The sequence below is a fragment of the Xenopus tropicalis genome, chromosome 7, assembly GCF_000004195.4.
Source record: "Xenopus tropicalis strain Nigerian chromosome 7, UCB_Xtro_10.0, whole genome shotgun sequence".
NCBI lineage: Eukaryota > Metazoa > Chordata > Amphibia > Anura > Pipidae > Xenopus > Xenopus tropicalis.
In genome coordinates this window covers 132,938,400-132,965,282 of record NC_030683.2, presented here as the reverse complement: position 1 = coordinate 132,965,282, position 26,883 = coordinate 132,938,400, and the positions used below count along the sequence as shown (strand labels likewise).

The 26,883-nt window shown below is 57.4% G+C and overlaps 1 protein-coding gene across 3 annotated transcripts in view; it reads right to left on the bottom strand.

Moving 5' to 3' along the window:
- Nucleotides 1-8,303: 8,303 nt before the first annotated feature.
- The window catches only part of phc2 (polyhomeotic homolog 2), a 28,311-nt gene continuing 9,731 nt past the window's right edge, over nt 8,304-26,883 (bottom strand). Inside the window, exons 1-15 of one of the 3 annotated variants that reach the window (XM_031904776.1) lie at nt 25,948-26,067; nt 23,348-23,476; nt 22,862-22,939; nt 21,596-21,742; nt 19,515-19,598; nt 19,145-19,421; nt 17,957-18,273; nt 17,035-17,200; nt 12,819-13,027; nt 12,335-12,361; nt 11,296-11,431; nt 11,024-11,147; nt 10,040-10,181; nt 9,122-9,416; nt 8,304-8,851 (exon numbers count right to left, since the gene is read on the bottom strand). In XM_031904776.1, the coding sequence (XP_031760636.1) occupies nt 8,697-8,851; nt 9,122-9,416; nt 10,040-10,181; nt 11,024-11,147; nt 11,296-11,431; nt 12,335-12,361; nt 12,819-13,027; nt 17,035-17,200; nt 17,957-18,273; nt 19,145-19,421; nt 19,515-19,598; nt 21,596-21,742; nt 22,862-22,939; nt 23,348-23,425 (2,235 nt within the window). In that variant the 5' untranslated portion in view covers nt 23,426-23,476; nt 25,948-26,067 and the 3' untranslated portion in view covers nt 8,304-8,696. 3 annotated transcript variants of the gene reach the window in all.

The following is a 26,883-nucleotide window of genomic DNA, read 5'->3' as shown; positions in this document are numbered from 1 at the left end:
CTTAACTCTCCTGCCCCTTCCCCCCCCCCCAGTCGCCCCTTCCTGTTCATTTCTGCCCCTCACGTGTTGTTGTTGGGGTGGCGCAGAGACTGGGCGCCCCCGCCCCTTGGCATGTTGATCCCATGTAAATAAGCCAGTAGCCCCCCCATATTAGCCCACGAGATACAAGGCACATACTGTATTTAGCAGCTCGCTATCTCGGGGCGCGGAGCGGGGCGAAACGACAACGCGGGGGCTCGAGTATCCGTTTGCGTTATGTATAAACAAAATGGGGGGGAAAAAGTTTAAAAATTGCTATTTGTATCTGTTGTGAAAATAAACCTGTAAATGCAATATTTCTACATCGCTGCCCCCTCGCCATTCATTTCTCTCTCTTTCCTGCCACTAGCGCCGGCTGCTGATTGGTCGCCCACAGGCTGGCTCATCATTGGACAGTGTGTGCCCACAAGCAGTAGGATTGGCCGGCAGGGATCAGCTGAGGAGCCCACAGAGGAATAAGTGGCAGGTATATTGGCACAATATGGGCACCGGGTTCTGGGCCCAGTTGGGCAGAATTAGGGATTATGGAGAGAAATGCACCAATCCTGCCACCCAAAGGGCACCCTATAGGTGCCAACTCAGTCTGGGGGGGCCGAGGGGCTACATGTATGAGCATTTCTAGGATAATGCCAACACCAATCCGCCCCATGTTGCCTGAGCATTGGCACGGGCAGAAGGGGGCACACTGAAGACACAGAAACGGGGGGCCGCCGAGTTTATTTGGGGCTTATCGTTAAAATCCAAATTAATTAGTAAATCCCATATTTTGTTTCCCAACCCTAAAGTCCAGGAGTTTAACCCATACACCTCCTGCCCCAGTATGAGGGGGGCAACTTACATCCCACTATACCCCAGGGCAAGTTTTTACATTTTTGAGAGGGAAAATGGTTACCCAGCCAGGCAGCCCAGGGGTATATATATGGGGCAGTAAGCCCTCCTGCTGCCTGACTTGGGGCCCTCCAGCCCCACAGCAGCCAATCCACCAGCAGGAGCCCTAATGCCTGCCAGGGGAGCCTAATTGTACCTGCTACTGGCATTGCCCCCCGGTGGGCCAAGTGGGTATACTGTAAATGCGGGTGGCAGACTGCTGGTCTTGGTTTTGGGCCCTTGGGGGTGGGGTAGATGGGCCAAGTGGGTATAAATGTGGGTTGCAGACTGCCAGTCTGGGTTTCTGGGCACAGGACTGCTGTGCCACGAACGTACCCCCTGTCAGGGCTCACACAGGAGGGATTATTGGCCTGATAATGCCCCTTCACCTGTTTTCTGCGCCATGTGGGCACTGGCAGACTAATGCCCCTCCTGCCCACACAAGACCTGGCAGATGTTTTTGGCCCCAGCGGAGAAACCACCACACGTGGCATTGCCCTGGCTGTGAATGAGCCCCAGGGCAGGGGCTGGGCTGCTAGTTGAGAGGTTTGGCTACAGATCTGGCTGTTGGGCCGTCGGGTTATACACGTATGGCTTAGCATCAAGATTCCGGGGCAAAGATTGTGCCAGGTGCCCCTGCCCCACTGATCCGACCATTGGCCATTCAGTGTGTGTAACGTACAGGCAGCCATCTTGGGGCTCATCAGACCGGCCATACACAGAGCTGGCAGGGTGGCACTACTGGTACCACAGGGTGGGCGCACTGACAGGTGAGGGAGGGGCATCTCCAATATCCCCTAATTCTGCTCTCATTCCCCTATCCCTGGCACCCAGCATTGTGCCCTGCCCTATAGGCAGAGAGCTGCCATCTTGGATTCCCAGCCCTTCCCCCTGTGCATAAATACATGCCATTCCCCAGTAGGGCATTCCTTCCGGCAGAGGGCAGATACAGTAGGGGGCATGAACCCCACAAGGGCCCCTTCAGCAGTTCTATAAAAAAAATGCAAACTCTTTGTGCCAAACAGCCCTTGCACAGCTTTGATTGGCCAAGAGGAAATGAAGGTACTGACCAATCACAGCCTTGTGGCACAGTCAGAAAGATGTACTACAGCAGTGCCTCTCATTGGCTGTGCCCCAGTGAGAATCTTCAGTCAAAACCAGAGAACCGTAGGTTGAACCCCCACACAGCTGCATCACTTCCTGTCAGGTGATCGCTGAGGGAGCGCACAGCTGTATTACTTCCTGTCAGCTGATCTCTGAGGGAGCACACAGCTGTATCACTTCCTGTCAGCTGATCTCTGAGGGAGCACACAGCCGTATCATTTCCTGTCAGGTAATCTCTGAGGGAGCGCACAGCTGTATTACTTCCTGTCAGCTGATCTCTGAGGGAGCACACAGCTGTATCACTTCCTGTCAGGGGATCTCTGAGGGAGCACCCAGCTGCATCACTTCCTGTCAGCTGATCTCTGAGGGAGCACACAGCTGTATCACTTCCTGTCAGCTGATCTCTGAGGGTGGCACACAGCCGTATCATTTCCTGTCAGGTAATCTCTGAGGGAGCGCACAGCCGTATCATTTCCTGTCAGCTGATCTCTGAGGGAGCACACAGCTGTATCACTTCCTGCCAGGGGATCTCTGAGGGAGCACACAGCTGTATCACTTCCTGTCAGGTGATCTCTGAGGGAGCACACAGCTGTATCATTTCCTGTCAGCTGATCTCTGAGGGAGCACACAGCTGTATCACTTCCTGCCAGGGGATCTCTGAGGGAGCACACAGCTGTATCACTTCCTGTCAGGGGGTCTCTGAGGGAGCACCCAGCTGCATCACTTCCTGTCAGGTGATCTCTGAGGGAGCACACAGCTGTATCACTTCCTGTCAGGTGATCTCTGAGGGAGCACACAGCTGTATTACTTCCTGTCAGGTGATCTCTGAGGGAGCACACAGCTGTATTACTTCCTGTTAGGTGATCTCTGAGGGAGCACAAAGCTGTGTCACTTCCTGTCAGGGGGTCTCTGAGGGAGCACACAGCTGTATCACTTCCTGTCAGCTGATCTCTGAGGGAGCACACAGCTGTATCACTTCCTGTCAGGGGATCTCTGAGGGAGCACACAGCTGTATTACTTCCTGTCAGCTGATCTCTGAGGGAGCACACAGCTGTATTACTTCCTGTCAGCTGATCTCTGAGGGAGCACACAGCTGTATTACTTCCTGTCAGCAGATCTCTGAGGGAGCACACAGCTGCATTACTTCCTGTCAGCTGATCTCTGAGGGAGAACACAGCTGTATCACTTCCTGTCAGGGGGTCTCTGAGGGAGCACCCAGCTGCATCACTTCCTGTCAGCTGATCTCTGAGGGAGAACACAGCTGTATCACTTCCTGTCATTGGTTTCACTGACAGAACCATCTTGGGGCCCATTGGTTTCACTGACAGAACCATCCTGGGGCCCATTGGTTTCACTGACAGAACCATCCTGGGGCCCATTGGTTTCACTGACAGAACCATCCTGGGGCCCATTGGTTTCACTGACAGAACCATCCTGGGGCCCATTGGTTTCACTGACAGAACCATCCTGGGGCCCATTGGTTTCACTGACAGAACCATCCTGGGGCCCATTGGTTTCACTGACAGAACCATCCTGGGGCCCATTGGTTTCACTGACAGAACCATCCTGGGGCCCATTGGTTTCACTGACAGACCATAGGGCCCATTGTTTCACTGACAGAACATCCGGGGCCCATTGGTTTTCACTGACAGAACATCTAGGGGCCCATTGGTTTCACTGACAGAACATCTGGGGCCCATTGGTTTCACTGACAGAACCATCCTGGGGCCCATTGGTTTCACTGACAGAACCATCTAGGGGCCCATTGGTTTCACTGACAGAACCATCCTGGGGCCCATTGGTTTCACTGACAGAACCATCCTGGGGCCCATTGGTTTCACTGACAGAACCATCTAGGGGCCCATTGGTTTCACTGACAGAACCATCCTGGGGCCCATTGGTTTCACTGACAGAACCATTCCTAGGGGCCCATTGGTTTCACTGACAGAAACCATCTAGGGGCCCATTGGTTTCACTGACAGAACCATCCTGGGGCCCATTGGTTTCACTGACAGAACCATCTAGGGCCCATTGGTTTCACTGACAGAACCATCCTGGGGCCCATTGGTTTCACTGACAGAACCATCCTGGGGCCCATTGGTTTCACTGACAGAACCATCCTGGGGCCCCATTGGGTTTCACTGACAGAACCATCCTGGGGCCCATTGGTTTCACTGACAGAACCATCCTGGGGCCCATTGGTTTCACTGACAGAACCATCCTAGGGGCCCATTGGTTTCACTGACAGAACATCCTGGGGCCCATTGGTTTCACTGACAGAACGCATCTAGGGCCCATTGGTTTCACTGACAGAACCATCTAGGGGCCCATTGGTTTCCACTGACAGAACCATCCTGGGGCCCATTGGTTTCACTGACAGAACCATCCTGGGGCCCATTGGTTTCACTGACAGAACCATCCTAGGGGCCCATTGGTTTCACTGACAGAACCATCTAGGGGCCCATTGGTTTCACTGACAGAACCATCCTGGGGCCCATTGGTTTCACTGACAGAACCATCCTGGGGGCCCATTGGTTTCACTGACAGAACCATCTAGGGGCCCATTGGTTTCACTGACAGAACCATCCTGGGGCCCATTGGTTCCCTGACAGAACATCCTGGGGCCATGTTCAGACAAACCATCTTGGGGCCCATTGGTTTCACTGACAGAACCATCTTGGGGCCCATTGGTTTCACTGACAGAACCATCCTGGGGCCCATTGGTTTCACTGACAGAACCATCTAGGGGCCCATTGGTTTCACTGACAGAACCATCCTGGGGCCCATTGGTTTCACTGACAGAACCATCCTGGGGCCCATTGGTTTCACTGACAGAACCATCCTGGGGCCCATTGGTTTCACTGACAGAACCATCCTGGGGCCCATTGGTTTCACTGACAGAACCATCCTGGGGCCCATTGGTTTCACTGACAGAACCATCCTGGGGCCCATTGGTTTCACTGACAGAACCATCCTGGGGCCCATTGGTTTCACTGACAGAACCATCCTGGGGCCCATTGGTTTCACTGACAGAACCATCCTGGGGCCCATTGGTTTCACTGATAGAACCATCCTGGGGCCCATTGGTTTCACTGACAGAACCATCCTGGGGCCCATTGGTTTCACTGACAGAACCATCCTGGGGCCCATTGGTTTCACTGACAGAACCATCCTGGGGCCCATTGGTTTCACTGACAGAACCATCCTGGGGCCCATTGGTTTCACTGACAGAACCATCCTGGGGCCCATTGGTTTCACTGATAGAACCATCTAGGGGCCCATTGGTTTCACTGACAGAACCATCCTGGGGCCCATTGGCCACAGCCAATCAGAGAGAAGGAGGTCTCAGTGCCAACTTGGTACTGGGATAGTGTGGGTGAGTGGGTGGGACTGGCGCGGGTATAGCCCCTCAGCGATTTGCCCCTGACCCATTCCCATGGTGCCCTGATATAAGGCTCTCTGCCCCACTCACCCCTCCAGATATACCTGTATATTACTTGCCCCGGCACTGCGGGGGGGGGGGGGGGGGTAACTGGGGCAGGTAGGGCTCTCAGGTATCCATATTGTCTGTTTGGCTGCCCAGCACTTCATTAGGGTGAGGGATATAGAGAATAAATCTAACAATATCAGTCTATTCAGGGGTTAAATAGGGACACTGCACCAACCCATATGGGTGGGACACAGATTGGGGGGGGGATTAATGCTGGGGTGGGGGCAGTATGGGGGGGGATTAATGCTGGGGTGGGGGCAGTATGGGGGGGAATTAATGCTGGGGTGGGGGCAGTATGGGGGGGGATTAATGCTGGGGTGGGGGCAGTATGGGGGGGGGATTAATGCTGGGGTGGGGGCAGTATGGGGGGGGGATTAATGCTGGGGTGGGGGCAGTATGGGGGGGGATTAGTGCTGGGGTGGGGGCAGTATGGGGGGGGATTAATGCTGGGGTGGGGGCAGTATGGGGGGGGATTAATGCTGGGGTGGGGGCAGTAATGGGGGGGGGATTAATGCTGGGGTGGGGGCAGTATGGGGGGGGATTAATGCTGGGGTGGGGGCAGTATGGGGCACATTGGGGCTGTACGCTCCGCCTCCTTCTCCCATGCTCCGCCCCCTCCTTCCCATGCTCCGCCCCCTCCTTCCCATGCTCCGCCCCCTCCTTCCCATGCTCCGCTCCCTCCTTCCCATGCTCCGCCCCCTCCTTCCCATGCTCCGCCCCCTCCTTCCCATGCTCCGCCCCCTCCTTCCCATGCTCCGCCCCCTCCTTCCCATGCGTTCCACCAAAGTGTCTCACTAAGTGACAATCTAAATACCGTAAATAATTTATATTAAATTTAATATTTGTAATTGCGGAGGGCAGATTAGGGGTACCAGCCAAGTGCCCCCCCCAGTACCGGCCAAGTGCCCCCCCCAGTACCGGCCAAGTGCCCCCCCAGTACCAGCCAAGTGCCCCCCCCAGTACCGGCCAAGTGCCCCCCCCAGTACCGGCCAAGTGCCCCCCCCCAGTACCGGCCAAGTGCCCCCCCAGTACCAGCCAAGTGCCCCCCCCAGTACCAGCCAAGTGCCCCCCAGTACCAGCCAAGTGCCCCCCCAGTACCAGCCAAGTGCCCCCCCAGTACCAGCCAAGTGCCCCCCCCAGTACCGGCCAAGTGCCCCCCCCAGTACCGGCCAAGTGCCCCCCCCAGTACCGGCCAAGTGCCCCCCCCAGTACCGGCCAAGTGCCCCCCCCAGTACCGGCCAAGTGCCCCCCCCAGTACCGGCCAAGTGCCCCCCCAGTACCAGCCCTGCAGTCACTAAGACAATTGTTATTTGATGTTGAGGAATAAATGAATTATTGAGAACCCCCCCCCTCTGTAACTTTGGTCTAATTGTTTTGGAAATATTGCTGCCCATTGGTTGACAGCTTCATGGGGGGGCGGGGTCTCTCCTGCACCGCTAAGGGTATAACCTGGGCTCGGGGTATCACTGTATCTGAGCGGCGCCGCCCTGGGCCTCGGGCAGTTTATTGGTTGGTCACAAGCTCAGCTTCAGCCAATCACAGGCCTGGGAATCTTATTGGTTTAGTGAGTGCTGCTCACTCTCTGTGGGGCTTCTGGGAGTTGTAGTTCTGATGACTGCCAGAGACAGGACCGGACCTGGTACAGCTGTAACCCTAATGCTGCTCAGGCCTAGAGGTTCTGTTTGTATTGGGCCAGAACCAGCACCAACGTCTGTATCCTAGACTTCATCAGTTCCTCATTGCCTGTCAGAACTTTATCAGAACCAGCTCCTAAACTGCTGTCCAGTGTAACGGTATCAGAACCAGCACCGCAGTCTGTCTCACTGGATCTAACAGAACCAGTTCTTTAGCGTCTCATACACAACTGTATTATAAGCTGGGTCCAAACATGTCCTGTACTATCAGAACCCTTCCCAGAACCAGTTCTTTAGCGTCTCATACACAACTGTATTATAACCTGGGTCCAAACATGTCCTGTACTATCAGAACCCTTCCCAGAACCAGTTCTTTAGCGTCTCATACACAACTGTATTATAAGCTGGGTCCAAACATGTCCTGTACTATCAGAACCCTTCCCAGAACCAGTTCTTTAGCGTCTCATACACAACTGTATTATAAACTGGGTCCAAACATGTCCTGTACAATCAGAACCCTTCCCAGAACCAGTTCTTTAGCGTCTCACACACAACTGTATTATAACCTGGGTCCAAACATGTCCTGTACTATCAGAACCCTTCCCAGAACCAGTTCTTTAGCGTCTCATACACAACTGTATTATAAGCTGGGTCCAAACATGTCCTGTACTATCAGAACCCTTCCCAGAACCAGTTCTTTAGCGTCTCATACACAACTGTATTATAACCTGGGTCCAAACATGTCCTGTACAATCAGAACCCTTCCCAGAACCAGTTCTTTAGTGTCTCATACACAACTGTATTATAAGCTGGGTCCAAACATGTCCTGTACTATCAGAACCCTTCCCAGAACCAGTTCTTTAGCGTCTCATACACAACTGTATTATAACCTGGGTCCAAACATGTCCTGTACTATCAGAACCCTTCCCAGAACCAGTATGTGTTTTGCACCACTATATCAGAACCAGTTCTGAGTGCTGAAGTGTCAGGACAAGCTTCTAACTCCTGTCTAATGTAACAGAATCAGAACCAGAACCTGACTGGGACTCATGCAACCTTATTAGAACAATTGCTGACGCTCTGTGGACCAGAACCTTATCAGAACCAGTTCCTGAGTGTCAGTGGGGTTATGAGCGTTGTTCAGACAGGAGAACCAGCCGGCCCAGTGGTACCAATGCACCGCAGGAAGTTTTATTCCGTTTATTCTGCAAACTGTTAAAAAAACTGAATTTTGGAGCAAGTGGGCCGGGATCAGAACCACATAGAAATGTGACAGGAATTCTGCAAAAAGAGCTTTTCTCAAAATAAAGACATTTTCATTGAAAATACAAAGTGAGAGGTTTGGTGGGAGGAGCGAATCCCAGAGTTCCTATTGGCTCGGTCCCGCCCCTGAGGATCCCAAGGTAGAAGTCCCAGGAGAAGGTGGGCGGGTCCTGCCAAGGGGCACAACAAGTATTGCATCTGTGGGTGGAGCCTGTCCCAGATCTGCCAGCGTCTGTCTATTGCTAATGCTTGGTGCCCGACTGGCCCATTTCCATTGGCCCAAGGAAGGGCGCCGCCCCCTAGGAGTCCTTCAGCATGCTGATCCTAGCATAGAGCTTTAGGGCGGGGCCTAACTTAATGTTCATGGCGCTCATGAGATGATCCTCCTTCAGCAGGAGCAGGGCCTGCCCATCAATTTCCTGGGCACGGAACTCTTCCGAGATGTCCTGGCACCCTGCGGGGCAACAAGAGAAACCGTTAGGGCAACCCTGGGCCAGGGGGTACATTCTATGGGTAACAAACCCTTTGCCCAGGCCTGGAACCCGATGGTTGGGAGAGTTTGGGCAGGCACAGGGGTGGCCCTGACTCCGCCCACAACATGCCCCAACCATCATCCTCTGGGAAAGTGCAATGCATTGTGGGCAATGGACATTAGGCTTTTTGCACTTAGTGAATGAGGCCCACAGCGCCAAGGAAACCTATTTGGACCGGGCGGCACCAGTACCTGGGAGGGAGCGGATGAACTCGTACACGTCCTCCACGTTCCACTTGGTCGGGTTGCTGGGCAGGAAGTCCTGGTTCAACGCGATGTGGTCCCTGCTGTGGAGGGGGGGCGGAGCTTCCAGGTTGCGCTCCGGTCGGGGCCGCGAGAGGGAGGAGCTTGCGGAGAGGGGGGACAGGGGCTCCTCGTAGCTGGAATTGTCCGAGCAGCGGCTGGAGTCTTCTTGGCTGTTACTGTGCTTTAGGGCCGAGGGGGCGGGGACAGGCCCGGGGGCAATAGGGGGGGCAGATGCAGGTACCTGGGAGATGGAAGAGAGGGCAACATGTTACGGCTTCTGCCCAGTCCCAGAATACCTACCTATATACACCTACCTACCCACATCACTACCTACCCACATAACTACCTACCTACCCACACATTCCTACACATAACTATCTATCTACACATACCTACCTACATAACTACCTACCCATATACACATACCTACAGTATACCTACCTACCTACGAAGCATATAGGACATAAATCAGGAGTTAGGGGCAAAAACAGACTACTGGTACTGTTAGGGGGAGGGGCTACAGGCTGGTACTGTTAGGGGGAGGGGCTACAGGCTGGTACCAGGTACTGTTAGGGGGAGGAGCTACAGACTGGTACTGTTAGGGGGAGGGGCTACAGGCTGGTACTGTTAGAGGGAGGGACTACAGGCTGGTACTGTTAGGGGGAGGGGCTACAGGCTGGTACTGTTAGAGGGAGGGACTACAGGCTGGTACTGTTAGGGGGAGGGGCTACAGGCTGGTACTGTTAGAGGGAGGGACTACAGGCTGGTACTGTTAGGGGGAGGTGCTACAGACTGGTACCTGGTACTGTTAGGGGGAGGGGCCACGGGCTGGTACTGTTAGGGGGAGGGGCTACAGACTGGTACCTGTTTCTTGGGGTCAGTACTGACACTCTGCAGGGGGCCCTTCTGCGCTCTCCTGCGGGCGTGTTTGGCCCCCGTAGGTTTCTGTAACTTGCTGCGGTCTGGGTGGAAGAGCCCCACGCGCTTGGTGCAGCCCACGTTGTACCTGTGAGACGAGAGAAGTTCTGATACCGTTCTGCTCTGGGCTCTCCGACAGGAACCGGTACCGGGAGTAGTCGCCGTTAGTTACTGCAGCCCCCCAGCTGTGCTAAGCAGTGGGGGGGGGGGGTGCAGCACCCAGCATTGGGGGGGGGGGGAGGGTGCAGCACCCAGCATTGGGGGGGGGGGGGGAGGGTGCAGCACCCAGCATTGGGGGGGGGGGGGGAGGGTGCAGCACCCAGCATTGGGGGGGGGGGAGGGTGCAGCACCCAGCATTGGGGGGGGGGGGGAGGGTGCAGCACCCAGCATTGGGGGGGGGGGGGGAGGGTGCAGCACCCAGCATTGGGGGGGGGGGAGGGTGCAGCACCCAGCATTGGGGGGGGGGAGGGTTCAGCACCCAGCATTGGGGGGGGGGGAGGGTGCAGCACCCAGCATTGGGGGGGGGGGAGGGTGCAGCACCCAGCATTGGGGGGGGGAGGGTGCAGCACCCAGCATTGGGGGGGGGAGGGTGCAGCACCCAGCATTGGGGGGGGGGGGAGGGTGCAGCACCCAGCATTGGGGGGGGAGGGTGCAGCACCCAGCATTGGGGGGGGAGGGTGCAGCACCCAGCATTGGGGGGGGGGAGGGTGCAGCACCCAGCATTGGGGGGGGGGGGAGGGTGCAGCACCCAGCATTGGGGGGGGGAGGGTGCAGCACCCAGCATTGGGGGGGGAGGTGCAGCACCCAGCATTGGGGGGGGAGGGTGCAGCACCCAGCATTGGGGGGGGGGGAGGGTGCAGCACCCAGCATTGGGGGGGGAGGGTGCAGCACCCTGCATTGGGGGGGGGGTGCAGCAAATTCAGTTTTTACCTTTTTGCGCATGCCATAGAGCAGAACCGCTTGGAGCGCTTAAATTTGTACTCAAAGTCCACTCGACCGCAGAGCTCACACTTCAGTTTAGGGGGATCCCCATCTCCTTTAGAATCTGGAAAGCCTGGAAAATAATGGCAGGGGCTTGGGTTGGATTGTACCCCACTTCTCTGTTGGTTCCGACTCCCCATTAGGAACCCCCCCCGGGTAAGTGAATCCAATCTCCCCCCTCTATATACCCCACAGTAAGGGCAGTCGGGGCAGTTCCGCACCTGGTACAAAGGTCTCCTCCATCTCGGAGTCAGTAGTGGTGGTTGTGGTGTTACTGTCCTGCTGAGGAACCTTCTCTGCCAACAGACCCTGCGGGTACCTCTCGTGGGCACCAATGAGCAGAGAGGAGCGACCGACCTGTGGGAGGAGAGAGGGTGGAGTCAGGGAGAGAGGAGCCGCCCACATCAGACAGCCCTGCCCTCTGTGCCACCCAGCAGCGACCAACTGGGGGAGGTGCCAACCTCCTGCCCAAAGAACTCAGGGGAACCTGGGACTGTTCTGTTCTTATCACGGTATTTATGTCACTAAGGTACTGGTTCTGCTGGGTCAGTACAATGGGGAGGGAGCAAGATAGCAGCTCCCAGGCCCCACCTAGTGGTAGATATGAGAATAGCACAGAATAGTAAAACCCCCAAGTCTGGCTCCTGACTCCCCCAGTTACACTGAGCAGGAGAAACAATCACTTATCTGACAGCAGTTCCATTGGGCGGTGCCGGCGCCCCAGAAATATCATGGCAGGGTCCCTTTAACAAACCCAACTAGATACCCCCTGTGGCACTACCCATAGGGCCTGGCATCACCCACAGACTGGCACCTACTGACTATTTGGGGATCAAATGCCAGTTGGTTATAAGGGGGGGTGTTGAGGGTAAGTTACCCCGGGGGTAAGTTAAGGTTCAGGTACAAGTGCCCAGGGTGGATTTTGTAACCCCCTAAATGCCCCAAAGGGGTTGAACTTGGCAGCAAATGAGTTCTGTGCCTAAATAACAGCCTGTGTGAACTAGGGGGCAGTTAGAGGGCAAGGAGCAAGATCTACCCTCAGGTTGGAGTGGGGGTACAAACCTGGGGGCAGAATCATGTGAGCTCAGATCACCCCAAGTTACCAACCCCCAATGGGCATGCAGGGGCAAGCGTTATGTGTCCAACCACCACCTTCCCGCCATTTATACCCTGTGCCCCATGTGACTGGCATAGGACAGGGGCAGATAGTGATGCCCGGGGGGGGGGTAACACAAGACAAGTGTATATAAAGATACCCACCTCTGGGGCAGCTCTGCTCCTGTGAGACTGCAAAAGCAAAAATCCTGTCAGTGACAAGGTACCAACAGCCCCCCAAAGTCTCAGAACCCCCTGAAATCAACCCCCCCCCCCCCAGCCATTCTGGGAAGTTCTACATCTAACTCCTCCCCTTTCTCACAATTGTTCTCATTAACTCCACCCCTTTCTCCCAGAATAATTTTATTAACCCCGCCCCCTGTTCACAGAATCCCATTCCCACAATCCCTCTCTCACTGGCTCCTCCCCTTGTTCCCAGAATCCCTCTCTCACTGACCCCCCATTCCCACAATCCCCCTCTCCTTGTTCCCAGAATCCCTCTCACTGACCCCCCCCCCATTCCCACAATCCCTCTCTCACTGGCCCCTACCCTTGTTCCCAGAATCCCTCTCTCACTGACCCCCCATTCCCACAATCCCCCTCTCCCTGGCCCCTCCCCCCCATTCCCAGGGGGCAGGATTAAACGTACCGGGAAGGGTTGCGCCCCCTCCTGGATTACGAATCCTTCGATGACGTGAGTGAGGATTTGGGGTCTGACGACAGCTTGGGGGGGTTTGTTCTCACCATTCTGGGCGCTGTTGCCAGTGGCGACCGTGGGCACGGGGGCGGAGCCGTTCCCTGAGGTCATGTCCAACGCAGAGGGAATTGTGGGGTCCGGCAGGGCCGGGGGTCTGGGGTCTGATTGGGCGAGAGAGAAGCCAAGTTACACTGTGGCCCCCAGGCTGGTAAATACAGGGTTACACTGTGGCCCCCAGGCTGGTAAATACAGGGTTACACTGTGGCCCCCAGGCTGGTAAATACAGGGTTACACTGTGGCCCCCAGGCTGGTAAATACAGGGTTACACTGTGGCCCCCAGGCTGGTAAATACAGGGTTACACTGTGGCCCCCAGGCTGGTAAATGCCCCACTGCATGGGAAGGGCAGTTCCACAGGTGACAGTATTGGGCACAATATTGCCCTGATGTGCCAGGGGGGTTCTCCTTCTGCCTGGGGGGGGGGGGTAAGGATCAGCCAATAGGGGGCAAGCAGGGGGGAATTTGGAAAGTGATTAGGCTACTGGGGAAGGGGGAGATGAGAAACTATTACCCCAACACATCTGCCCCAGGCATTACATTAACATGGACAGGTGCATGATGGGAAGGAGCGGGTACTGGGGCAGCAGGGGGGCGGATACTGGGGGCAGCAGGGGGTGGTACTGGGGCATCAGGGGGCGGGTACTGGGCAGCAGGGGGTGGTACTGGGGCATCAGGGGGCGGGTACTGGGGGCAGCAGGGGGTGGTACTGGGGCATCAGGGGGTGGGTACTGGGGCAGCAGAGGGCGGGTACTGGGGCAGCAGAGGGCGGGTACTGGGGCAGCAGGGGGGGTACTGGGGGCAGCAGGGGGGGTACTGGGGCAGCAGGGGGGGTACTGGGGGCAGCAGGGGGGGTACTGGGGCAGCAGGGGGTGGGTACTGGGGCAGCAGGGGGGGTACTGGGGCAGCAGGGGCGGGTACTGGGCAGCAGGGGGGGTACTGGGGCAGCAGGGGGGGGTACTGGGGCAGCAGGGGGGGGTACTGGGGCAGCAGGGGGGGGGTACTGGGGCAGCAGGGGGCGGGTACTGGGGCAGCAGGGGGCGGGTACTGGGGGCAGCAGGGGGCGGGTACTGGGGCAGCAGGGGGTACTGGGGCAGCAGGGGGCGGGTACTGGGGCAGCAGGGGGCGGGTACTGGGGCAGCAGGGGGCGGGTACTGGGGCAGCAGGGGCGGGTACTGGGGCAGCAGGGGGCGGGTACTGGGGCACAGGGCAGGGGGGGTACTGGGGGCAGCAGGGGGCGGGTACTGGGGCAGCAGGGGGCGGTACTGGGGCAGCAGGGGGGGTACTGGGGCAGCACGGGGGCGGGTACTGGGCAGCAGGGGGGCGGGTACTGGGGCAGCAGGGGGCGGGTACTGGGGGCAGCAGGGGGCGGGTACTGGGGCAGCAGGGGGCGGTACTGGGGCAGCAGGGGGCGGGTACTGGGGGCAGGGGGGCGGGTACTGGGGCGGGGGGTACTGGGGCAGCAGGGGGGGTACTGGGGGCAGCAGGGGGGTACTGGGGGCAGCAGGGGGGGGTACTGGGGGCAGGCAGGGGGCGGGTACTGGGGGCAGCAGGGGGGGTACTGGGGCAGCAGGGGGCGGGTACTGGGGGCAGCAGGGGGGGGTACTGGGGGCAGCAGGGGGCGGGTACTGGGGCAGCAGGGGGGGGTTACTGGGGGCAGCAGGGGGCGGGTACTGGGCAGCAGGGGGGGGTACTGGGGGCAGGTACTGGGGCAGCAGGGGGGGTACTGGGGCAGCAGGGGCGGGTACTGGGGCAGCAGGGGGCGGGTACTGGGGCAGCAGGGGCGGGTACTGGGGCAGCAGGGGGGTACTGGGCAGCAGGGGGGGTACTGGGGGCAGCAGGGGGGGTACTGGGGGCAGCAGGGGGGGGTACTGGGGGCAGCAGGGGGCGGGTACTGGGGCAGCAGGGGGGGTACTTGGGGGCAGCAGGGGGCGGTACTGGGGGCAGCAGGGGGGGTACTGGGGCAGCAGGGGGGGTACTGGGAGCAGGGGGGGGTACTGGGGGCAGCAGGGGGCGGGTACTGGGCAGCAGGGGGGGGTACTGGGGCAGGTACTGGGGCAGCAGGGGGGGGTACTGGGGGCAGGTACTGGGGCAGAAGGGGCGGTACTGGGGCAGCAGGGGGGGGTACTGGGGGCAGGTACTGGGGCAGAAGGGGCGGTACTGGGGCAGAAGGGGGCGGTACTGGGGCAGAAGGGGCGGTACTGGGGCAGAAGAGGCGGTACTGGGGCAGAAGGGGGCGGTACTGGGGCAGAAGAGGCGGTACTGGGGCAGAAGGGGGCGGTACTGGGGCAGAAGGGGGCGGTACTGGGGCAGAAGGGGCGGTACTGGGGCAGCTGCAGGACAAAGAGCCCAACCAATGAGAAGAAACCAACCTGTTAGTGGGGTCAGTGAGTCCGAGGGGAAAGTTCCATAGAATCGGGGCCGGTAGCGGAGGGGCCAATGGGGTTCGGGTCGGTACCAGGGAGGGCCGGAGAGAGCGGGCCGGACCCCCCCACACTCGGTTCCAGGCAGCGGGCGGCAGACAATGAATGAGCGGCTCTTTGTGCTTCTCCCCGGCCCGGAGTCCCACTCACCCCATTGGCTGCCCCTTCCCTTCCCAACCCACAGCCCCAGGCACAGGCAGGGCGGGGCAAGCAGGCGGGGCGGGGCAAGCAGGCGGGGCGGGGCAAGCAGGGAAACAAGAGGGAGAGGGCGGGGCCGAACAGCAGCTGCTCCTCTTTGCGCCTCCCCGCTGTGCCCTGAGTGTGAGTGTGAGTAGGGACTCACTGGCCGCTAGACTTGCCCCGAAGGAGCCCAATGGCCCGGGACCCTCTCGGCTCTGAGGAGAAGCGGCACTCAGGGGCCCCACTTTGTACCTGGGACTGACGGAGCCACGCCTCTTAGAGGGAGGGGCCTCTTGTGCCTTGTGCGCCTGATTGGTCAGCCACAGAGCATGCCTGGGCTATTAGTGTGTGAGTGTGTGTGAGTATGAGTGTGAGTATGAGTGTGTGTGAGTATGAGTGTGTGTGAGTATGAGTGTGTGTGAGTATGAGTGTGTGTGAGTATGAGTGTGTGTGGGTGAGTGTGAGTATGAGTGTGAGAGTATGAGTGAGTGTGAGAGTATGAGTGAGTGTGAGAGTATGGGTGAGTGTGTGTATGGGTGAGTGTGAGTATGAGTGTGTGTGTATGGGTGAGTGTGTGTATGGGTGAGTGTGAGTATGGGTGAGTGTGAGTATGGGTGAGTGTGAGTATGGGTGAGTGTGAGTATGAGTGTGAGTGAGTGTGAGAGTATGGGTGAGTGTGTGTATGGGTGAGTGTGTGTATGGGTGAGTGTGAGTATGGGTGAGTGTGTGTATGGGTGAGTGTGAGTATGGGTGAGTGTGAGTATGGGTGAGTGTGAGTATGGGTGAGTGTGAGTATGAGTGTGAGTGAGTGTGAGAGTATGGGTGAGTGTGTGTATGGGTGAGTGTGAGTATGAGTGTGTGAGTATGAGTGTGTGAGTATGGGTGAGTGTGAGTATGGGTGAGTGTGAGTATGGGTGAGTGTGTGTATGGGTGAGTGTGAGTATGGGTGAGTGTGAGTCTGGGTGAGTGTGAGTATGGGTGAGTGTGAGTCTGGGTGAGTGTGAGTATGGGTGAGTGTGAGTCTGGGTGAGTGTGAGTCTGGGTGAGTGTGAGTATGGGTGTGTGAGTATGAGTGAGTGTGAGAGTATGGGTGAGTGTGAGTATGGGTGAGTGTGAGTATGAGTGTGGCTATGAGTGTGTATTAGAAAAGCGGAAGTAAACCCTAAAGCGACCCACTGCTGCCCCCTAGTGCCCAGAAGAGATGGACATTTGACACAACCAATCACATTCCTGCCCCCCCAGCACGTAAGTGCACACTCACACTCCCATTATGTGCCACCCAGTAAAGAGAGAGGCTCGGTGCCCACACATACTGGCACTGGGTTGCTAGGGGCACGGTGCCAGGCACTCAGAGCCCCCCGGGATGGCACTAATGGATCTCTATGAATAACTGATAAGAGCTGAGGAGCCGCTGATGGGTGGGAATCGGCCACTAATAGCCCCCTATTGTACTAGAGTGCAAGCTCTGAGGGTTAGACACAATGTGGGCACAACAGAGGGTAGGACTCACCATCAGGTTGGCATTGGCAGAGGTCTGACGTCTCAGTGACGGATGCCCCCCCGGGTGCCGACTCCTGTGCCAGGGGGGCAGTTGGTGGGTGTAGGTGTAACAGGCAGGGGCTATTTCCCAGGGGGGTAAAGGTGCGTTTGTGGGAGACGTCCTGGGGTGTCGGTGTCTGGGGGAAACAGAGAGGCCACATTAGATTGTTCCCGGGGGGGGTATTCTAAGAGGGGCTCTTGCCCCACCTTTAGGGGTAATTAGTGTTCCTAGTGGGTGTGAATCTGAAGAACAATGGCAAGGAAAGGGTTACTCCCTTTCTGCTACTCACCATCCGAAAGTTACCCCACTGGGGGTACTCACCATCCCGGGAGGTGGCTAGGAAAGTTATCTGCCCCACTGGAGCCACTCACTGTTCTCAAAGTTATTTGCCCCACTTGGGGTACTCACCATCCATTAGTTATCAACCCCACTGGGGGTACTCACCATCCCGGGAGGTGGCTAGGAAAGTTATCTGCCCCACTGGGGGTATTCACTGTTCTGGGGGAGGTTAGGAAAGTTATCTGCCCCACTGGGGGGTACTTACAGTTCTGGGGGAGGTTAGGAAAGTTATCTGCCCCACTGGGGGGTACTTACAGTTCTGGGGGAGGTTAGGAAAGTTATCTGCCCCACTGGGGGGTACTTACAGTTCTGGGGGAGGTTAGGAAAGTTATCTGCCCCACTGGGGGTATTCACTGTTCTGGGGGAGGTTAGGAAAGTTATCTGCCCCACTGGGGGGTACTTACAGTTCTGGGGGAGGTTAGGAAAGTTATCTGCCCCACTGGGGGTATTCACTGTTCTGGGGGAGGTTAGGAAAGTTATCTGCCCCACTGGGGGGTACTTACAGTTCTGGGGGAGGTTAGGAAAGTTATCTGCCCCACTGGGGGGTACTTACAGTTCCGGGGGGGCTGTGGAGCTGCAGGATGACGGTGGAGCTGTGTGGGAGGAGTCTCCGTTCCTGCCCCTCGGGGCTGATCTTGGGGGGGCCCCCGGGAGCTGAGTGGAGCTGGGGGGCACAAGTCGAGGGGGGCCCCAGCTGTGCCTGGGATGTGACGGGGGGGGAGGTGAGGCTCTGGCACAGCTGGGGCTGATGGGTAAAGGGCTGCAGGGGGGCCCCCAGCTGGGGGAGGGGCAGGGCCGCGCGGGGCTGGATGACAAACTGGTGCTGTTGGATCTGCTTGTGGTTCTGCTGGATCAGCGGGTGGGTGTGAGCTGCAGGGAGAGACTGGGGTTACTGACTGGCACTTACCTGCTGGGGGGCTCAGTAGCACCCCCAACCCATGCCCACTGGCATTCTCCCATTCACTTGCCCCTCAGTGGGCACCACTATCTGCCCAAATCATCCTCACCTACCCCTGATGTTTGTAATTGCCCCCCATCTTTGTACTTCCCAGCATGCCCTGCAGTCTCCGCCCCCTAAAGAACTATCCCAATGGTACTGTCACTTTAACTTATCCTTACAGAGTGATGAGGGGGCTCGTCCCCTTCCTGCCCCCAACCAAGTACAGTAAGTACAACCCCGCCCCCCGGCATGTGATTCCCCCAAAATGAGCTCATTTAGGCCACACCCCCAGCCCCCCCCCGTCACACACCTATCCAGTCTCCAATTGGGTCTCTGATAGTTGGGACCACTTAGTTCCCCCCTGCCCTCCTACCCCCCCCAGTCCTGCCCTCCTACCCCCCAGCCAGCTCCCCTGCCCTCCTACCCCCCCCAGTCCTGCCCTCCTACCCCCCCCAGTCCTGCCCTCCTACCCCCCCCAGTCCTGCCCTCCTACCCCCCCAGTCCTGCCCTCCTACCCCCCCCAGTCCTCCCTCCTACCCCCCAGTCTGCCCTCCTACCCCCCCCAGTCCTGCCTCCTACCCCCCCCAGTCTGCCTCTACCCCCAGTCCTGCCTCCTACCCCCCCCCAGTCCTGCCCCTCCTACCCCCCAGTCCTGCCCTCCTACCCCCCCAGTCCTGCCTCCTACCCCCCCCAGTCCTGTTCTCCTACCCCCCCCAGTCCTGCTCTCCTACCCCCCCAGTCCTGCTCTCCTACCCCCCCCAGTCTGCCCTCCTACCCCCCCCCCGTGTTCTGCCCCTTTACCTGGAGCAATAATGGAATGGGCCGTGACTGGGGCCACAGTCCGGCATGAAGTTGCCCCTCGGCCATCAGCTGCCCGACTCTCGCCCTTCCTGTCGGGGGGCTCAAGGTGGGCCCCGGGAATGCTGGGAAGGAGAAGGTGCCCGGTGGCTTTGGTTTGGGCGGCGTTGGCCACTGGCTGGGCGCTCAGGGTGCTACTGGCCGGCTTTCTAGCCAAACTGGGCAAGTGGGACTGGGGGCTCAGGCCGCTGTGCTGCGCTCGCACCGCCACACTGGGAACCTGTAACGCAGGGGGGGCACAATAAACCTTTATCTGCAGTCTTGGCACAAAATCTGCCCCCTACAATTGCCCCACACTACATTCTGCACTTACCTGAGTGCTGCCGGCAGGAGGCGGGGCCCCGGCACTAACCTCAGACTGCACACTGGTCACTGTCGCTGTGGGAGTGAAAATGAGCTGCAGGGAGAAAGGAACAAATCAGATTGTTAGCTCCTGTGGTTATATAGGTACCGAGCTCTGATTCTCTGTACTTCCTGCTCCTGGGCTGCTCTCTTTCCCATGGTCAGGCAGGAACCTCCCCCTGGGTAAGTGAATCCAATCACCCCCAGTACTTACCCAGGTACAGAGCTCTGATTCTCTGTACTTCCTGCTCCTGGGCTGCTCTCTTTCCCATGGTCAGGCAGGAACCTCCCCCTGGGTAAGTGAATCCCAATCACCCCAGTACTTACCCAGGTACAGAGCTCTGATTCTCTGTACTTCCTGCTCCTGGGCTGCTCTCTTTCCCATGGTCAGGCAGGAACCTCCCCTGGGTAAGTGAATCCAATCACCCCCAGTACTTACCCAGGTACAGAGCTCTGATTCTCTGTACTTCCTGCTCCTGGGCTGCTCTCTTTCCCATGGTCAGACAGGAACCTCCCCTGGGTAAGTGAATCCAATCTCCCCCAGTACTTACCCAGGTACAGAGCTCTGATTCTCTGTACTTCCTGCTCCTGGGCTGCTCTCTTTCCATGGTCAGACAGGAACCTCCCCCTGGGTAAGTGAATCCAATCTCCCCCCAGTACTTACCCAGGTACAGAGCTCTGATTCTCTGTACTTCCTGCTCCTGGGCTGCTCTCTTTCCCATGGTCAGGCAGGAACCCCCCTGGGTAAGTGAATCCAATCTCCCCCCAGTACTTACCCAGGTACAGAGCTCTGATTCTCTGTACTTCCTGCTCCTGGGCTGCTCTCTTTCCCATGGTCAGGACAGGAACCCCCCCCCCCCCCCTGGGTAAGTGAATCCAATCTCCCCCCAGTACTTACCCAGGTACAGAGCTCTGAATTCTCCTGTACTTCCTGCTCCTGGGCTGCTCTCTTTCCCATGGTCAGGCAGGAACCTCCCCTGGGTAAGTGAATCCAATCTCCCCCCAGTACTTACCCAGGTACAGAGCTCTGATTCTCTGTACTTCCTGCTCCTGGGCTGCTCTCTTTCCCATGGTCAGACAGGAACCCCCCCCCCCCCCCGCGGTAAGTGAATCCAATCTCCCCCCAGTACTTAACCCAGGTACAGAGCTCTGATTCTCTGTACTTCCTGCTCCTGGGCTGCTCTCTTTCCATGGTCAGGCAAGGAACCTCCCCCTGGGTAAGTGAATCAATCTCCCCCCAGTACTTACCCAGGTACAGAGCTCTGATTCTCTGTACTTCCTGCTCCTGGGCTGCTCTCTTTCCCACTGGTCAGGGCAGGAACCTCCCCCTGGTAAGTGAATCCAATCTCCCCCAGTACTTACCCAGGGTACAGAGCTCTGATTCTCTGTACTTCCTGCTCCTGGGCTTGCTCTCTTTCCCATGGTCAGACAGGAAACCTCCCCTGGGTAAGTGAATCCAATCTCCCCCCAAGTACTTACCCAGGTACAGAGCTCTGATTCTCTGTACTTCCTGCTCCTGGGCTGCCTCTCTTTCCATGGTAGGCAGGAACCTCCCCCTGGGTAAGTGAATCCAATCTCCCCCCTCAGTACTTACCAGGTACAGAGCTCTGAATTCTCTGTATTCCTGCTCCTGGGCTGCTCTCTTTCCCAGGTCAGGCAGGAACCTCCCTGGGAAGTGAATCCAATCTCCGCCCAGTACTTACCCAGGTAAGAGCTCTGATTCTCTGTACTTCCTGCTCCTGGGCTGCTCTCTTTCCCATGGTCAGACAGGAACCTCCCCCTGGGTAAGTGAATCCAATCTCCCCCCAGTACTTACCCAGGTACAGAGCTCTGATTCTCTGTACTTCCTGCTCCTGGGCTGCTCTCTTTCCCATGGTCAGGCAGGAACCTCCCCCGGGTAAGTGAATCCCTCCCCCGTACTTACTGATTAACCATTTAATGCCCTAACACTTGTTGGCTTGTACCATTATTTCATTGAGGTGTATGTGCCCCGAGGGGGTGTGTCTAGTGTCACATGGTTCCACAGGTGCAGCTGATTGGCTGGTTACTTACCATCTGGGCTCGGAGATACATCTGGGCCTGACTGGCAGATAAAGCAGGGGAGGTGGCGCTGCCCAGAAGCACGGCCTGCTGGGTAATAGCTGAGGGCGGGGCAGGGGTGGAGCTCTGTGGGCGGCTGATGCTCTGCGGGGAGTTAATCTGCCAGAGACACAAGGAATCAGCCAATCAGCTCCCACACACTGACAGATCACATTGTACAGTCACTTTCCTATGGGCAGCCCTAGTCTGGGGTAAACTCCCTGAGTGCAAGCTCTGTGGGTGAGTTCCCTTACTGTGAGTGTTGGTTTCTGTGTGAGTGCAAGCTCTGTGGGTGAGTTCCCTTACTGTGAGTGTTGGTTTCTGTGTGAGTGCAAGCTCTGTGGATGAGTTCCCTTACTGTGAGTGTGAGTGCAAGCTCTGTGGGTGAGTTCCCTTACTGTGAGTGTTGGTTTCTGTGTGAGTGCAAGCTCTGTGGGTGAGTTCCCTTACTGTGAGTGTTGGTTTCTGTGTGAGTGCAAGCTCTGTGGGTGAGTTCCCTTACTGTGAGTGTGAGTGCAAGCTCTGTGGGTGAGTTCCCTTACTGTGAGTGTTGGTTTCTGTGTGAGTGCAAGCTCTGTGGTGAGTTCCCTTACTGTGAGTGTGAGTGCAAGCTCTGTGGGTGAGTTCCCCTTATGTGAGTGTTGGTTCTGTGTGAGTGCAAGCTCTGTGGGTGAGTTCCCTTACTGTGAGTGTTGGTTTCTTGTGAGTGCAAGCTCTGTGGGTGCGTTCCCTTACTGTGAGGTGAGTGCAAGCTCTGTGGGTGAGTTCCGTTACTGTGAGTGTTGGTTTTTCTGTGTGAGTGCCAAAGCTCTGTGGGGAGTTCCCATTACTGAGTGTGAGTGCAAAGCTCTGTGGTGAGTTCGCCTTACTGTGAGTGTGGTTTCTGTGTGAGTGCAAGCTCTGTGGGTGAGTTCCCTTACTGTGAGTGTTGGTTTCTGTGTGAGTGCAAGCTCTGTGGGTGAGTTTCCTTACTGTGAGTGTGAGTGCAAGCTCTGTGGGTGAGTTCCCTTACTGTGAGTGTGAGTGCAAGCTCTGTGGGTGAGTTCCCTTACTGTGAGTGTGAGTGCAAGCTCTGTGGGTGAGTTCCCTTACTGTGAGTGTTGAGTGTGAGTGCAAGCTCTGCAGTCAGGCCCTTGTGGGCTACTTTGTTACTATGATGCTCAGGAGATAAATAACCCCCATATTGATTACTAAGGATACTGTGGAATGTGAGGGTTAGGGGGTACGGGGGGTACTTACCCCTGGGGAGTGGGGGGAGCTCTGCTGGGGGACAGTCGCTGCGGGGGCACTTCCCGGCCGGCCGGTAGCCAGACCCACCTGTAAGACACACACATTATATACCCCCACCCCGGCCCATTTGCCCCAGGGGCCACGTGGGCCCCACAAGGTTTGTTGCCCCGGGGGGGCAAATAGAAATAAATACATATATTTGCACACAGTGAAAACAAGGGCCTCTATTTACAGGGGGGCAGGGGGGGGCAGTAGCACAGACAGGAAGTGGGGGTCACAGGTCACTTCCTCCATCACTGTGTGCCCCACAGGACCAATTAACCCTTTACCCCCCAGGATATCATGGTGCTGAGTATTCATTGCGGCAGTGGGCGGGGCATTAGGTGCAAGGAACTGCCCCAGGGTATCTGTATCCCCCCCAACAGCCTATACCCAGCATAAAGGAGCTGGGGGGCCCCAGGTTGGCCCCCATGTATTTCCCAGAATGCCCCTGACCTGCTGCAGGCTCTGTATGTGTTGGTGCTGCAGGGCGGCGCTGTGGAGCAGGAGGTGCTGTTGCTGGGCCGCATACATCTGCTGCAGGTACTGGGCCGCGGTGCTGGGGGGCCGGTGCTGCTGGATCACCTGGGGGGAGGGGAGAGGGACGGTCAGTAGGGGCTGCCGGCACACAAGGGGTTAAAGCATCACACGAAAGGTCAATGGTTCAGGGCAGGAACAGGTTAACTGGCTTCCGCCACCAAAGGGACAATGAATAGAGACCCTGCCCCCCCTCTCTGCCCCTCCCCCTTATCCATCACTGGGGGGCACTGAGTGACAGCTCCCGGACACTCCCCCATGCACAGCCAGTGACCCGGGGTCCCCCCCCCAGGGACAATTCCAAACTGTGTGCCCCCCCACTCTAACTGCCCCCAGTCCTGCCCTATCTGCCCCGTTACCCATATGTACTCATTGCCCCCACTCTAACTGCCCCCAGTCCTGCCCTATCTGCCCCGTTACCCATATGTACTCATTGCCCCCACTCTAACTGCCGCCCAGTCCTGCCCTATCTGCCCCGTTACCCATATGTACTCATTGCCCCACTCTAACTGCCCCCAGTCCTGCCCTATCTGCCCCATTACCCATATGTACTCATTGCCCCACTCTAACTGCCCAGTCCTGCCCTATCTGCCCCGTTACCCATATGTACTCATTGCCCCCACTCTAACTGCCCCCAGTCCTGCCCTATCTGCCCCGTTACCCATATGTACTCATTGCCCCCACTCTAACTGCCCCCCAGTCTGCCCTATCTGCCCTGTTACCCATATGTACTCATTGCCCCACTCTAACTGCCCCCAGTCCTGCCATATCTGCCCCATTACCCATATGTACTCATTGCCCCACTCTAACTGCCCCCAGTCCTGCCCTATCTGCCCCGTTACCCATATGTACTCATTGCCGCCACTCTAACTGCCCCCAGTCCTGCCCTATCTGCCCCGTTACCATTAATGTACTCATTGCCCCACTCTAACTGCCCCCAGTCCTGCCCTATCTGCCCCATTACCCATATGTACTCATTGCCCCACTCTAACTGCCCCCAGTCCTGCCCTATCTGCCCCGTTACCCATATGTACTCATTGCCCCACTCTAACTGCCCCCAGTCCTGCCCTATCTGCCCCGTTACCCATATGTACTCATTGCCCCACTCTAACTTGCTCGCCCAGTCCTGCCTATCTGCCCGTTACCCATATGTACTCATTGCCCCACTCTAACTGCCCCCAACTTCTGCCTATCTGCCCGTTACCCATATGTACTCATTTGCCCCACTCTAACTGCCCCCAGTCCTGCCCTATCTTGCCCCGTTACCCATATGTACTCATTTGGCCCACTCTAACAGCCCCCGCAGTCCTGCCCTATCTGCCCCGTTACCCATATGTACTCATTGCCCCACTCTAACTGCGCCAGTCCTGCCCTATCTGCCGCATTACCCATATGTACTCATTGCCACCACTCTAACTACCCCAAGTCCTGCCCTATCTGCCATTACCCATATGTACTCATTGCCCCACTCTAACTACTCCCAGTCCTGCCCTATCTGCCCCATTACCCATATGTACTCATTGCCCCACTCTAACTGCCCCCAAGTCCTGCCCTATCTGCCCCTTACCCATATGTACTCATTGCCCCCACTCTAACTACCCCCAGTCCTGCCCTATCTGCCCATTACCCATAATGTACTCATTGCCCCACTTCCTAACTACCCCCAGTCCTGCCCTATCTGCCCCGTTACCCATATGTACTCATTGCCCCACTCTAACTGCCCCCAGTCCTGCCCTATCTGCCCCATTACCATATGTACTCATTGCCCCACTCTAACTGCCGTCCTGCCCTATCTGCCCCATTACCCATATGTACTCATTGCCCCCACTCTAACTACCCCAGTCCTGCCCTATCTGCCCCGTTACCCATATGTACTCATTTGCCCAAGCTCTAACTGCCCCCCCAGTCCTGCCCTATCTGCCCCATTACCCATATGTACTCATTGCCCAGAGTATGTACCAGAATGGGCAACAATAGCCCTAACTGTCAAATACCCCCAAATACACATGACCTACAGGCCCCCCCCATACCTACACAGGTGTCTCTATCATGTGACCTACAGCCCCCCCCCATTACCTACACAGGTGTCTCTATCATGTGACCTACCCCCCCATAAACCTACACAGGTGTCTCTATCATGTGACCTACAGCCCCCCCCCCCTTCACCTACACAGGTGTCTCTATCATGTGACCTACAGCCCCCCATTACCTACACAGGTGTCTCTATCATGTGACCTACAGCCCGCCCCCCCCATTACCTACACAGGTGTCTCTATCATGTGACCTACAGGCCCCCCCCATTACCTACACAGGTGTCTCTATCATGTGACCTACAGCCCCCTCCCCCATTACCTACACAGGTGTCTCTATCATGTGACCTACAGGCCCCCCCGGCCCCTTACCTACACAGGTGTCTCTATCATGTGACCTACAGCCCCCCCCATTACCTACACGCTGGGGGCCAATACAATGACCCAACAGAACACACGGGTCCCAGTGCAATAATTTGGGGTACTTACCTGCTCTCAGCTGGGGGCCCAGACTGCAGGGCGGGGCTTGTGGTATCAGTGTCCCCCCCAAACCAGAAGCTGCAGCCTCTCCCCTCAGTGACTCCCAGCGCCTGTTAGGGAGGGGCCACTTACATGGGGGCGGGGACAGCAGTGACAGCCCCCAGTAACCCCCCCCCCATAGGCAAAACAATAAAACTGACCCTTTCCTTCCCAAAACCCAAAGGGCTCAGTTACGTCCCCGACTGCAGTGAGAAATGAGCGCAACCGCCATGTTGTTTCCCACAATGCAGTGTTTTTCCCAGAGTTCCAGTGTCACTGAGGGCACCATTTCCAACGTGGGCAACTGAACCGCGCCAGTTCCACACTGGGCACAATGGGAACCCTGGGCTGCTGCCAGTCAGGGGGGCAATAGCGCCAGTTCCACACTGGGCACAATGGGAACCCTGGGCTGCTGCCAGTCAGGGGGGGCAATAGCGCCAGTTCCACACTGGGCACAATGGGAACCCTGGGCTGCTGCCAGTCAGGGGGGCAATAGCGCCAGTTCCACACTGGGCACAATGGGAACCCTGGGCTGCTGCCGGTCAGGGGGGCAATAGCGCCAGTTCCACACTGGGCACAATGGAACCCCTGGCTGCTGCCGGTCAGGGGGGCAATAGCGCCAGTTCCACACTGGCACAATGGGAACCCTGGGCTGCTGCCAGTCAGGGGGGGCAATCAACGCCAGTCCACAACTGGCCAATGGGAACCCTGGCTTGCTGCATTGCTCAAGTGGGCGGGGCAATAGCGCGCAGTACTTGTCAATCCTTTCACACTGGGCCAAATGGGACCCTGGCCCTGCTGGCCCCAGGTCAGCCGGGGCGCAATAGCGCACAGTCCCTCCACCTGAGGCGAACTGAACATGGGAACTCCGCATCAGGATAGCAGAATACCTGTGAGATAAGCTGC